The sequence below is a fragment of the Trichomycterus rosablanca genome, chromosome 6 (genome assembly GCF_030014385.1).
Source record: "Trichomycterus rosablanca isolate fTriRos1 chromosome 6, fTriRos1.hap1, whole genome shotgun sequence".
Lineage (NCBI taxonomy): Eukaryota > Metazoa > Chordata > Actinopteri > Siluriformes > Trichomycteridae > Trichomycterus > Trichomycterus rosablanca.
The window spans coordinates 14433591-14447643 of NC_085993.1; the positions used below are offsets into that span (position 1 = coordinate 14433591).

The 14053-nt window shown below is 40.4% G+C and overlaps 1 protein-coding gene across 1 annotated transcript; it reads right to left on the minus strand.

The window, feature by feature from the left end:
* Positions 1-1086: 1086 nt before the first annotated feature.
* On the minus strand, positions 1087-13507 carry igsf8 (immunoglobulin superfamily, member 8). Its single transcript, XM_062996635.1, has 6 exons — positions 13454-13507; positions 8628-9008; positions 8100-8552; positions 5783-6193; positions 3136-3558; positions 1087-1786 (listed from the first exon to the last, which is right to left on the minus strand). Exons 1-6 carry the CDS (start codon positions 13491-13493, stop codon positions 1656-1658), a joined length of 1839 nt encoding a protein of 612 aa, XP_062852705.1. The 5' UTR covers positions 13494-13507; the 3' UTR covers positions 1087-1655.
* Between the last annotated feature and the right edge of the window lie 546 nt (positions 13508-14053).

A 14053-nucleotide genomic window follows, 5' to 3' on the forward strand; every position in this document is an offset into this window, starting at 1 on the left:
ACTCTTGACCACATGGCTCAGCTGCGTAAGAGGCTAAATCCACATTTAGGTTTGTAAGCCTAGCACTTTAGCTTTTGACAGATGTTTGATACTTTAGTTTATTTAATTTTCAGTGTTATACAGCATTCAATCTGATTATTCTGTAATTGAAGATAAGATTCCTTTATTGATCCCCATGGGGGAAATTCGAGAATTTAAAGCAGGGATTCAAATGCTGCAGGTAGATTTCACCTTTCACTTGTGCGTTTGCTTTAAATGATCATTTTCTCATGGTTAAGATACAGTGGTAAAAAAATGGTAATGGTAAAAATGGTAGTGGTAAAATCACGTGCAAGTTCTTTTATAAACGATGGGTTAAAGGAAACACGTTAATGCACAATGATCTGCCTCATTCATGCAGGTTGCAAAGAAATAAAATTCACAATTTCAAACTAATAAATAAACTTATTCAAAGTTTGGTCATTGACCAACTCTAGTTGACGTCTTACTTTCTATGTTTTGCTGAGAAAAATCACTTTAGCCTTTAGGGTGTTTACCCATTAGATGCAGGCAAAAGTGCTTTTGAAATCTTTTTAACGTACACAAATACAGCAAAACACTGAAAATGCCTGAAAGGTGGGAATCATGTCATGAAAACTAACATAAAAAGTCTATGGCACAACATGAACAGCTTGTTTTTGTTTTTAATGACCGAAAACACATTAGGCTGCTTGAGTTGAGTCAAAATGCTAAAACTTTTGAAAAACCTAAAAACTTTTGGGCAATACAAAGGGACACATTCTGGTGAGTGATCTTATTTTACACAGTCGTGTCTTTTCTACCTCTTACTACTGTATCAGTTATCAGGTTTCATTTTAGTGGTTTAACTTAACAAAAATGGAGGCTCCACATACAGCCTTTATCCTTCTTTACTCACTGGAAGTAGTTTATTTGTTCATCATATTTCACAGTGCAAAAGCAATGTGTGGGCTGAAGGTAAATATTTACCTTAAAGACCTTTACAGAATTCAGTGCAATGGTTTATGTAGTTTTCATATTACATAAAACATGGTAAAACATTTATGCTAGGCTATATAGGTACTCTATATATTTTACAAAACAAATTGGGAATATGGTAAACATGTCACACCAAATTATACACACAAAAACACCACCAAGTGGTTAATCCCTTAGAAAAACAGCAACATTGACACTGGGTTTTGGTCCCAGCTTTACACCTATAACTAGACAAAATGCAGCCCAGTTTGACAAAGAAGCAAACAGCTTGCAAACGTTAACTGAATATTACCTTACACAATCAGCATGGACGATGTGGGCAGAATCAACTTAGCATTTAAGGTGCTGGACTAGTTATTAGAAGGTTACTGGTTCAACCCTCAACACAGCCAGTTTTGGGCCATTAACCTTCAAATGATTGAACTGTATTCTGTAACAACTTAAGTAACTCTGGATAAAGACGTCCACCAAGTACCAAAATGTAATTGTACATGTTGAGTGCATGAATGAAATGACATTGCTGTCCCTGTTATTTAAAGTAGAAGTGCACTGTAATACCAGCTTTAAACAGTCACTATCAGGGTTAATTCCAGTTTATATTCACAGCATGCATCCATACCCTTCTTTCACTGGCCTACCAGAGCAAACTCTGACAGTTCCTACTTTCTTTGGGAGCGCTGCTTTGCCAGACTTCTCATGAAACAGCAAGTCACCATGGCAACGATGACACCTCCAACAAACAGTGCAGACGAGATACCAACCACCAAGGGTATAAGGAGTAGGTCAGCAGCTGTGGAAAAAGAGAATGAAAATAAATGCATTGCCAGATCATAACAGTAGATGTTGTGTTGGCAAACTTTCAACATCTGCATGTGTGCAGTGTGCATTTAGGGCTGTGAAATTTAGTTTTGTAAATGTAATTAAGTGCCATTACAAGTTCTGGAAAGTTTTTTTTTTCTTTTACAATCAGCAGGTAAATGTGTCAAACAACAATCATTATTTTAGACACAGTTATCTAAGTAAATTAAACTACATTGGTAAAAATGAAAAACATCAAAAGAGGAAACAAAAAGAGAAGTAAAGATAAAAAGCCACAATGTGACATTATGTATTTATATGCACAGCTCTGCTTGGACGAAATTAGTTTTCCAGGTTGGTAGAAAGATGAAAAAAGTTAGAAGTACTGTTTGGCACCATTAGTTCCTTGCACTGGTTAAATAACTCGCTCACTTTCTTAACCACTTATCCAATTAGGGTCGCGGGTGGGTGCTGGAGCCTATCCCAGCTTTTCAATGGGCTCAAGGCACACAGTAACACCCTGGGCGGGCGCCAGTCCATCACAGGGCAGACACACATACACACACATTCACCTATAGGGCAATTCAGTGTCTCCAATTAACTTGACTGCATGTTTTTGAACCCAGGATCTTCTTGCTGTGAGGCGACAGTGCTACACACCGAGCCACTGTGCCGCCCTGGTTAAAGAACTGCAAAAAGAAACTAATTTCTAAATTATAGGGAGTCTGTAGGGCACAGATTGTCTACCAAGGCTGCATTACCTTGTTATTTACTCTCCAATAATGAAACATGTTTCTGTTGTATGTATATGCTTTTGGGTGTTTAAATATAGAAAGGATTTTTACATTTGATTTGGACAGGGTAATTTTTGGCAGAATCTAATGTTGGCTGTTGGAAGAACTAGCAGCAGTACAAACATTTATTATTTTTTTGCTAAGAAACCACTTCACTTGGATTTAAACGCAAGATCTTAGCAATAGTGGGTATTTGACTACCATTTGCCTGTGTTTTGTATAGCTCAGTGACAGATAGTTAGCTCACATAGTCATAATCAGTATTAGCGTAAAATGGGAAATCTCTAAAACTATGTGTACAGTCAACAGGAAAAAAAATTCATCTTCATTATGATGATGTTGCCTAAAAAAATGAACAAGCTTTCCATTAGACTGTGATTAATCAGCATGATTCAAACTTTTTTGTCCCTCCTGCTAATAAGCTTCTTATGTAGGTACAGAATATGGAGATAGAATTATCCTGTATAAGACTGCATTACCAGGTCTTTATATAAAATGAACTGAATCTAAATACAGCTTGTGAATGTGTTTCTTTGCTTGTACTTACCTCGTGCATACAGATATACACGTATCATTGCTGACTCTACTCTGGTACCAGTGCTGTACCAGCCTCCATTGGGGTTCTCTGCCCACACCTCAGCCAGGCATTGGTAATACCCCTGGTCACTCTCATGTGCTGAAAAAATCCGCAAGCGATAGGTTCTGTCAGAAATGCGATCGACGCTCACATCACTTTCATTAGTGTAGATGCGAGACACTCCATCATAGGTTAGAGTCGCCAGGATACGGCCTTGGGCGTCCACTGGGGGCATGTGCTCTTTCCCTTCCACCTCCTTCTTGTGCTGCCACTGAACTTCCACCTTGCTGGAGCCCGTGGTCACCACTGAGACGTTACAGAGCAAGACGATGGTGCTCCCATGCTTCAGTAGTGGTCGACGTGGTAATTCAACGACAGCCGATACACTGACCGCTAAGCAAACAGAAAGACAAAATAAGCTGTCCCTTCAGAAGTGGAATTTACACAGTTTTTTTTTTCTTGATGAGCAGATTTTCTTTTCTACCCTCCCATGAATCTTATTTTTGACCTATTTTTGACTTGTGGGGTCATAAACACTGACCTTAGCTAGGGCTAAAGATGTCTGCAGATGTTTTTCTGGGATTCTTTCTGAAAACTTCTAGGCTGATTTAATCACTGTTTTAAGTTTAGTACTTTTAAAAACAACGGCTCTCTCTGTGATTCAGTAAAGTCTTAAAAACAACAACTGGAATTTTCTTAAATTGTGAAATAGTAATTTTGAAGAAACTTGAAGGTGATTAACACTGATGATAAGTTTCAGGATTAGTAAGACACTACAATTAACAAGTTTACTCTTTTGTATAACAGATTCCTCCAAGACATGTGAACCAGCCAGATCATCGCTTTTGAAGGAGGCCACTAACTGTCCACTACTGAATTTAGGTCACTTTGTGTCACTTTGATCTACCAATAGGATCAATATTTCCTGTTGCACCAGCCAAGAAATTGTTATTTAATATCCTGAAGCAAAATCTTATGTCATGTGACATGCATGAAATCATCAATGTTTGTATGTTACAGTGTATCACAAAAGTGAGTACACCCCTCACATTTCTGCAAATATTTCATTATATCTTTTCATGGGACAACACTATAGACATGAAACTTGGATATAACTTAGAGTAGTCAGTGTACAGCTTGTATAGCAGTGTAGATTTACTGTCTTCTGAAAATAACTCAACACACAGCCATTAATGTCTAAATAGCTGGCAACATAAGTGAGTACGCCCCACAGTGAACATGTCCAAATTGTGCCCAAATGTGTCGTTGTCCCTCCCTGGTGTCATGTGTCAAGGTCCCAGGTGTAAATGGGGAGCAGGGCTGTTAAATTTGGTGTTTTGGGTACAATTCTCTCATACTGGCCACTGGATATTCAACATGGCACCTCATGGCAAAAAACTCTCTGAGGATGTGAGAAATAGAATTGTTGCTCTCCACAAAGATGGCCTGGGCTATAAGAAGATTGCTAACACCCTGAAACTGAGCTACAGCATGGTGGCCAAGGTCATACAGCGGTTTTCCAGGACAGGTTCCACTCGGAACAGGCTTCGCCAGGGTCGACCAAAGAAGTTGAGTCCACGTGTTCGGCGTCATATCCAGAGGTTGGCTTTAAAAAATAGACACATGAGTGCTGCCAGCATTGCTGCAGAGGTTGAAGACGTGGGAGGTCAGCCTGTCAGTGCTCAGACCGTACGCCGCACACTGCATCAACTCGGTCTGCATGGTCGTCATCCCAGAAGGAAGCTGACGCACAAGAAAGCCCACAAACAGTTTGCTGAAGACAAGCAGTCCAAGAACATGGATTACTGGAACGCCCTGTGGTCTGACGAGACCAAGATAAACTTGTTTGGCTCAGATGGTGTCCAGCATGTGTGGCGGCGCCCTGGTGAGAAGTACCAAGACAACTGTATCTTGCCTACAGTCAAGCATGGTGGTGGTAGCATCATGGTCTTGGGCTGCATGAGTGTTGCTGGCACTGGGGAGCTGCAGTTCATTGAGGGAAACATGAATTCCAACATGTACTGTGACATTCTGAAGCAGAGCATGATCCCCTCCCTTCGAAAACTGGGCCTCATGGCAGTTTTCCAACAGGATAACGACCCCAAACACATCCTCCAAGATGACAACTGCCTTGCTGAGGAAGCTGAAGGTAAAGGTGATGGACTAAACCCAATTGAGCACCTGTGGCGCATCCTCAAGTGGAAGGTGGAGGAGTTCAAGGTGTCTAACATCCACCATGAATTCCATGCCCAGGAGGGTTAAGGCAGTGCTGGATAATAATGGTGGTCACACAAAATATTGACACTTTGGGCACAATTTGGACATGTTCACTGTGGGGTGTACTCACTTATGTTGCCAGCTATTTAGACATTAATGGCTGTGTGTTGAGTTATTTTCAGAAGACAGTAAATCTACACTGCTATACAAGTTGTACACTGACTACTCTAAGTTATATCCAAGTTTCATGTCTATAGTGTTGTCCCATGAAAAGATATAATAAAATATTTGCAGAAATGTGAGGGGTGTACTCACTTTTGTGATACACTGTATCTAAACTGGCATGCTATAAAATATTTCAGATGTGCATATTTTGTCAGTATATAAAATCACCACCTACCTTTAGTCTTGACGCTGACCATTACTTCCTCGGACCTCTGAGTGATTGTGACAGGGCTTGATGGCGCTGGACTGAGCTGCCCGGCATACATGCTCACAACACAGCGGTACAGTCCAGCATCAGCAGGTTGGGCAGAAAAGCGTCGCAGGGAGAATTTCCCCTCAGACACCTTTTCCATGCTACCCCCTCCTCCACTGCTGGTGTCATCCCCCCAGCTCACCACTCCGTTGGGGCTCATACGGGCGACCTCAACCTCCACCCCTCCTGCTAGGCCATGTCGCAACCACTGCACCAGTAAAGCCGAGCGATTCCACCCGCCGGCACCCAACACCTGGCACATGAGGTTGAGAGGCGAGCCGGGCTGCAGGGTCACCTCACTCGTTGGCACTGTGCTCACCGATAGTGTCTCCGCTGTAGAAATTAAAAGCAGTTTAGATCAGCTACTGTGCAGCAACACTCATAAAATGTAATAGACTGCAAAGGTGGTGCAACTAATATTAGAAAAAAAGTACAATATTTTGTTCAATTTATTAAAAATTATTTTGATTGGCAGCATTTACACCTGTAATGCATTAGCCAGCTACTTAAAATGCTCATCTAACTTCAAGACAGAATGTAAACAAAGTACTGACAACAGCTGTAAAAATTATGTATCATCCACTTGGTTCAGTAAGCTCATGATACAGAAATAAAGCAAGGCATCCTTAGTCAAGGTTTCATTATACACGCACACATAATATATAATAAAAGGATATAGCAGCAGTAATATTTATGAATCAGTTAAGCTTTGCACAAGTGCTGGATTCACCATATGCAGTTTGTTAAGTGTGTGTGAGTTACATGCCTATAAAGCTCCAATATGCTATTCTTCATTTTGAAATGCAACTAGGTGGGGCACAGGAACATCTACTGGCCTGCATGTACATGTTTTAGCTAGAGATATACCGATCGGGGTTTTTGGCACCGATTCCGATCTCCTTTCAGGGATATCGGCCGATAGCCGATTCCGATGGGGGGTGCAAATTTAGCAGTAAATAAAGTACATCTAACAATTATTTACCCACAGGAGACATATTTCATTAGTCTAACTGACCACACACACACACGCAGGTTTAATGTTATCCAGTTCAGTCTGAAAAAACCTTAAAAAGAGCCTTACAGTGAAGATAAACCGGAGCAGCGTGTGTGTGTGTGTGTGTTTGTGCCTTTAAGAGAAATTATCTGTTCACTGTATCACTTAGTGATTCACGAGTCGATTCATTTTCCGCGAAGCGTACGTTTCTCTTCTTAGTTATCTCTCCGTGTTTACTGTTATTAATTAATGTCGTGGTTTTAAATAAACACCAGCTACTACATAACATTCTGTGTGACTCTCTTACATTAAAAAGCTTAATTAAACTGCTATTACCACAGATCTGTAACCGAGTCAGACTCGTTCCGTCTAAGGAGCTAAAAGTTTTCTGATGATCCTAAAAGTTCAGCAGATGATCCTGAACTAACGAATTTGGTAATGAATAAACTTTTGCCTCGGATTGGCTCTGTAACGTTTTCTGTTCTCATCTACATCACAAGCAAGAACCGCTTACGATTTACCAAAGTGAACCAGGAGTTTATATAACGTGCTGATAGAATCGACTCAGATGTGACCGGGTTGGTTGAATTATCTTTTTAAAGTAAATATTTCAATCAGCAAAATTACATCGTATGTATGATGCACAACGTTAATGATGTTATTTTAGGTCATGAAGAGCTTTCACGATGGTTTCTGTACGATGGTTGATGAATGGTGATGTGATGGTTGGTGCTTTGTAGCTCAAAGTCTGGATCAATCCACTGAGCTGTTAACTTAACGTGATCTTTTATATATCACACGATCGGATCGGCTACATTTGGGAAATATCGGCCGATCGCCGATAGCATATTTTGATTAAAAATCGTCCGAAACCGATTCATAGCCGATCGATCGTTCCATCTCTAGTTTTAGCCAATTAAGTTTTAGTCATGAATGTTCATCTGCTGATTAGATGTTAGAACCTTAACCTTTGTCATTAAGAATAGGATTTGAGAAGGCCACACACATTTCAGGTCACCTGATCCAGCTTAGGAAGGCTTGATAAATAGCTTGTAAGCTAAAACAGATGTTGGGAGTCAAGAAAATGTACAACTCAATAGGGCAGTGGACCCCAGGCCTGAGGTTAAAATACCCCATACTAAGTTACAAACATTGTGAAATAGTATTAAGACCAAACTAATCACTCCTTTGAATGCTGTATATAAGGTGAAATGTCCTAACTGACAGAATAAAGTGTAATCTTACCTAGTGGTTGGACAGAAAGATTTCCCAGCTCCATGGTCCTCTGAGCGATACGTTCCCATTGGCCTGATGGATCACGGATCCACTGTGAGGCCTCACAGAAATAAGAACCTGAATCCTGCACAGCTAGCCTGCTAATCTTCAGGATGTATAAGTCCCTTTCTTCATCTCCACTCTTTTTTTCCAGAGAAATCTCACCATCATTGTACCTCTTTTCATAAGAACCACCCCTCCCAGGTATCACACGTAGCTCATGGTCGAAAGAGATGATTTCCTTTAGGTTGTGTCCCTGAGAGCTGGAGTCTTTGGTGCCTCGCATCCCAAATACAACAGACAGGTGTGTGTGCTCCACCGACTGGACAGAAACTGCACATTTCAGCTGAAGCTCTGTCCCCTCTGTGAGGGACTGGCCATTCAGAATCCGAGAGTGGGTAATCAGCAGAGTGTCTGGCATGACTGCAAACAGTTGACATATTTAATTTATAGCATAACCAATAAAGTTACTATTTAAAATTAGATAATTTAATTTACCTTTAACAACCACAGATGCGCTGTAATTCCCAAAGTAGCGTGAATCAGTGCTTGGGGTGTAACACTCATAGCGTCCCTGATCTTCTGGTCTGAGCCTCTGGATCACTAATCTGGCTTTGTTGTCCAAGTCCCTCTCCACTCGAATCTCGCCTGATTGCACTCGGCCCTGGTACAGGGCATAGGAAAAGCCTCTGTCTCGTGTGGACACCACCCCGATCTGCTGTGCTGCCGCATCCTCTCGATACATGAACCACTCAAAGTCCTGTTTCCTTGGACCCTCATAGCCTGAAACAGTGCAGGGTAAAGACAGGGAAAACCCTGCTACACGGTAGAGGGGGCCAGAAGGAAGACTGACATCTCGACAGACAACATACTGAAATTCTGCAAAAAAGAACAAAGAGAAAAAATAAAACAGTTTTGTTTGCTTAAAGGTGGGTCTTTTTAGAACAACAAATTTCTAAGCATACACAATATGACCAGGAAATTATTCATGTGCTGTGTAAACAATGTTTGTCTATCATAAACATAATTACTATTTAGTAATTATATATTTACTATTCAGAAAAAGTATAGCCATCATTTCACATATACACTGATAAGCCATAACATTAAAACCACCTCCTTGTTTCTGCACTCACTGTCCCTTTTATCCGCTCCACTTACCATATAGATTCACTTTGTAGTTCTAAAATTACTGACTGTAGTCCATATGTTTCTCTGCATACTTTTTAGCCTGCTTTCACCCTGTTCCTCAATGTTCAGGGCCCCCACAGGACCACCACAGAGCAGGTATTATTTAGGTGGTGGATCATTCTCAGCACTGCAGTGACACTGACATGGTGGTGGTGTGTTAGTGTGTGTTGTGCTGGTATGAGTGGATCAGACACAGCAGCACTGCAGGAGTTGGCTGGATATTTTTGGTTGGTGGACTATTCTCAGTAGGGATGCACCGATCCGATATTAAGATCGGATATCGGTCCCGATATTACCAAAATGAGATGGATCGGATATCGGATAATTAAACCGATCCATGGGGCCGATATACGTTCACTTTAATTTGTTTGCGACGCGTGCTAAGCCCATACAGGACGTGCTGCTGACGTATGGCGTAGAGCACAAACAAAAACAGCAACATGGAGCGAGCCAAAGAGTCAGCTGCATGGAGGTATTTCACTTGCTTGCTATGCCAACAAGTTCGATGGCAACATGTTTATTACTCAGGTTTAGCTGCTATATTTTATTTTGAATAACTGTTTGCACTAAATATTTACGGATAAGTTTATTTGAAAAAGTTATTTAAGCTACTACTGTTTTTCTCATTGTCAGCAGCTACATTATGGGTGTGTTCGAAAACCTAAGGAGCTGCCTTGCTGTCTTACTGTCTACATAAGCGGCTGCCTCAGTAGAGAGGATTCTAATAAGTCATCAACTCATAAATCAGGTTATTCGAACGCGTTACATAGCGATTCCATCGGGTTTAGCATTTAGCATCTTGCCATTAAAACCAATGAACTGAGGTAGCACAGCGCTAACGCTAACGTCAATATAACATTTCCCTTCATGTACCGATAACCGTTACATTTCCTGACAAGCTCGAACTTGCAAATAAAAACACTCGGTACAAGTTTATACAACTTAAAAATCAGTAATATTTTATTTACGTTTGATAATAACTCCATTCGTTTCTCCGCCCCGTCAAGCTATGTTTATTTTTCTGTAAGAAAAGCACACCCGACCCGCAATGAATGCTGGGATTGCTTTGGTCACCAAGGCAGCGTCGGATGCTTACTCGTTGAGTGAAAATAACACTGAAATATTAAGATGCCTGTTTATTATTTTATTGACAAATAAATAGCAGTTCAGTACATTTATATCTGTGTTAATTATATTTTGTTTTGCAAACTTAGTAATGTTTAAGTCGATCCTGATGCCTTTCTCACATAATAAAGTATACGGTTTATTAATTCAACAATGGTATCGGATCGGTATCGGCCGATATGCAAAGTATATGTATCGGATCGGTATCGGAACTGAAAAAGTTGGATCGGTGCATCCCTAATTCTCAGTCCAGCTTTGACAGTGAGGTGTTTAAAAACTCCATCAGCACTGCTGTGTCTTATCCACTCATACCAGCACAACACACACTAACACACCACCACCATGTCAGTGTCACTGCAGTGCTGAGAATGATCCACCACCCAAATAATACCTGATCTGTAGTGGTACTGGGAGAGTCCTGACCATTGAAGAACAGCATGAAATTATCTAACAAAGCATGCAGACAAACAGATTTACATTTACCTTTTCTGCATTTAGCAGACGCTCTTATCCAGAGCGACTTACAGAAGTGCTTCCACAGTAAACATTTCATTTCTCTAGTTTAAGTAATTAACAGTCGAAGAATACAAATCTGCTGAAACCTGTTAGAACCAAAGTGTTTTTTTATTTTTTATTTGTAAATGGAAAGATATTGTTAGTAAATGTTAGTAAGTTTTGTAGAACTACAAAGTGCTTCTATATCAGGGGTGTCAAACTCATTTTCACCAAGGGCCACATCAGCATTATGGTGGCCCTCGAAGGGCCGATTGTAACGTATCCTGCTGTGATTGCAGTCACATTGCTGTTTTTCTTGGAGGCTGAATTTTGCATTTATATTGTTCTACTTTACCACAGACACGGCCTCATAACACAAGAGACGCACCGGTTTCTCTTCCTGAAGCACAAACTTGTTTTCACTTTCATTAAATTTCCTCCTTATGCTTAATTTTCTTACTTATCTTCTTGTACATTTTAGGATCATGTGTAAATATGTGTAACATCATCTACTGGCGGGCTGTGTCACTTTGCAGGTCACAAAATCAGCCTGCATTTTGAAAGATGCAGTTTATTTAGGATTTTACAGTGTACTTTTAATACAATCATTCTGCCCTCACTAATAGTTTATCCCCCTTGCTCAGCTAGAGAGACAGACAGACAGACAGACAGACAGCTCTCTTCAGAATACAGTCGGTTTATTTGCTTCCCAGCTGTGTGATACACTGTGTGCATCAAAATGAAGTAAAAATACAAACAATAAAAACAATAAAGAACCTAATACAGTAAAAGCACACAGCTGTAGTCAAGTGTTACATCTGGTACAATATGAGATTTAACCAAACGTAAAATAACGAGTTAAAATTTTGTGTAAAGTTACTAATTGCTATAGTAACGGTAACAACAGTATTTAATTACGGTAAATTTGTAACTAAAACGCTGTGATATACTCTTACTATATATACTCTTTACTAACAACTGAGAATATAAACGCCACTACTTACAGACAATGTTTGGGTATTATATTGCAATATAATTATTTGTATTTATTTATTATTGTTTACGTTACTGACTACGCTACCCCGCGTTCTTTTGCCGTAAAAGTCACATGGCTTCTTAGCGAAGGTTAAAGTTAATTGCCATGACTACGATGTCACGTTGTCTCTTAAAGGCGCAGGAGCGCATTAAATCATAAGCGCGTCTCTGTAACGACTAGAACCATCACAACAATCATACAGTCGTTTAAGCTCTCGCGGGCCGGATCAAATGACGCGGCGGGCCGGATCTGGCCCGCGGGCCTTGAGTTTGACACCTGTGTTCTGTATGGTAAGTGGAGCTGATAAAATGGACAGTGAGTGTAGAAACAAGGAGGTGGTTTTAATGTTATGGCTGATCAGTGTATATAATATAATACCTGAATCGAAAGAGCACATATGGAAATAAGTAAAAATTTTTAGTTTATGGGGTATTTTATTATTTAAAGTCGTCTTCGAATGTGGAACATTACTTTCAGGTTATTTAAATTTTTATTAGCGATGTTCTTTTTGTTCATGAGGGTACCTGTCCTATATTTTGTCTACAAAGAACAGAAAACATTAATGCAGTTATAAAACATACTAAGACCATGCAAAGTTCTTTACATATACTTTAAATAATACTATTTCACTGAATGCATTGTGTACCACCTAGATGAGCTAAGTACTTCTAGTGTTACTTATACTGCAGTCACAGCAAACACACAGCTTTTCATTAAAGGTAAAGATTACCTGGTTTTACCTGTGACTCAATCCACACTCTCACGTTAACCAGAAGTGACATCATGTGTACAGAGCTGTTTTCACACTGTTATTATCTTTCCTTATATGGTCATGTGGCCTGACACACCTGCCCCACACCTCAGTGTTCCTGTTAGATTAATGACACAGTGTCTGGATGGAAACGTTACACACCAGCTCAACACACTCGCAGAACCTGAAGAACGAGACAGGTGCGGTTCATGCTACAAGGCATGGGTTTATAGTATTGTCCCACCCGTATTCCAGCTAACCCCGCCCCCTGTGTTATGATTGGCCTTAAACCTTAGTTACTCTGTTATTGGTCAAAGGGAGCAATCTGCTTGGATTGTACCCAATACGATCACATGTAAACGCAATTTATCGGAATACAGGTAGGAAAACATTACTACAACGGGTTTAAGCGGATCATGGTATAACTGAGAGTGCGTTGGAAGGACTCCAGCTAGAACATATAAAATCAATAAAAGCTTATCTAATTTAACCGCTAATGATTGTATGATTGTGCAGTAAATGACGTTTGGCGTTCATCATGTCATTGATCCAAACTGCTTCTGCTCTGACTAATGAATTGGTAGCACAAAATCCATCCATCAACCTTGAATATAATTAAATAGTCAAAAATGAATCAGACGGGATACATTCTTTAGTAATCGACAGTGTATTGCTGGTTAAAAGCACAGAACCCAACAGGATGGTATGATAGCAGATCAGACTCACCCCACAGCAGAGCAACGAGAACTGTCCTCCACGGTGCCATCCCGCTGTGAGAGCCAAAACACACCCGCTTTCACGTAAACCTACTTAAGCACACACACACACACTGCTTTAGCGCATTTTAGTCCACTCATGTCACCACGCGTATGTTTAATGCGTCAAATATAAATTATTACTTCTAATTACAACCGGCTCAGACGTGAGCCTGGCGCCCATACATCATTCAGCTTATGTTCTACGGCTGTGGGTGTGGGCGGGAAGAAACGTACGCCACTGCTCTACAGCCATTGGTCAGTTTCGAATCGACGACCGCAATCAACCAATGATAGTGAAATGTGACGTGAAACGTTGCAGCTTGCAAACGAACTAGTGATGGGCGTTCCGGCTCTTCCACAGTGAGTCAAATCAGTTGGCTCTACTAACCAAAAAAAGAGTCGATTCTTCCGGTAACCAAATGGCTCTTGGTTCAGTAGAACTGCAATTTATTTTCAAACTCAGCCAAATGTATTAAGAGCAAGGCCAGATAGGCTCAACTTCCCCCCACCGCAATAAACAATGTAAAAATGATAAATAAAATGTTAGGTTACATTAGTGTTCCAATCA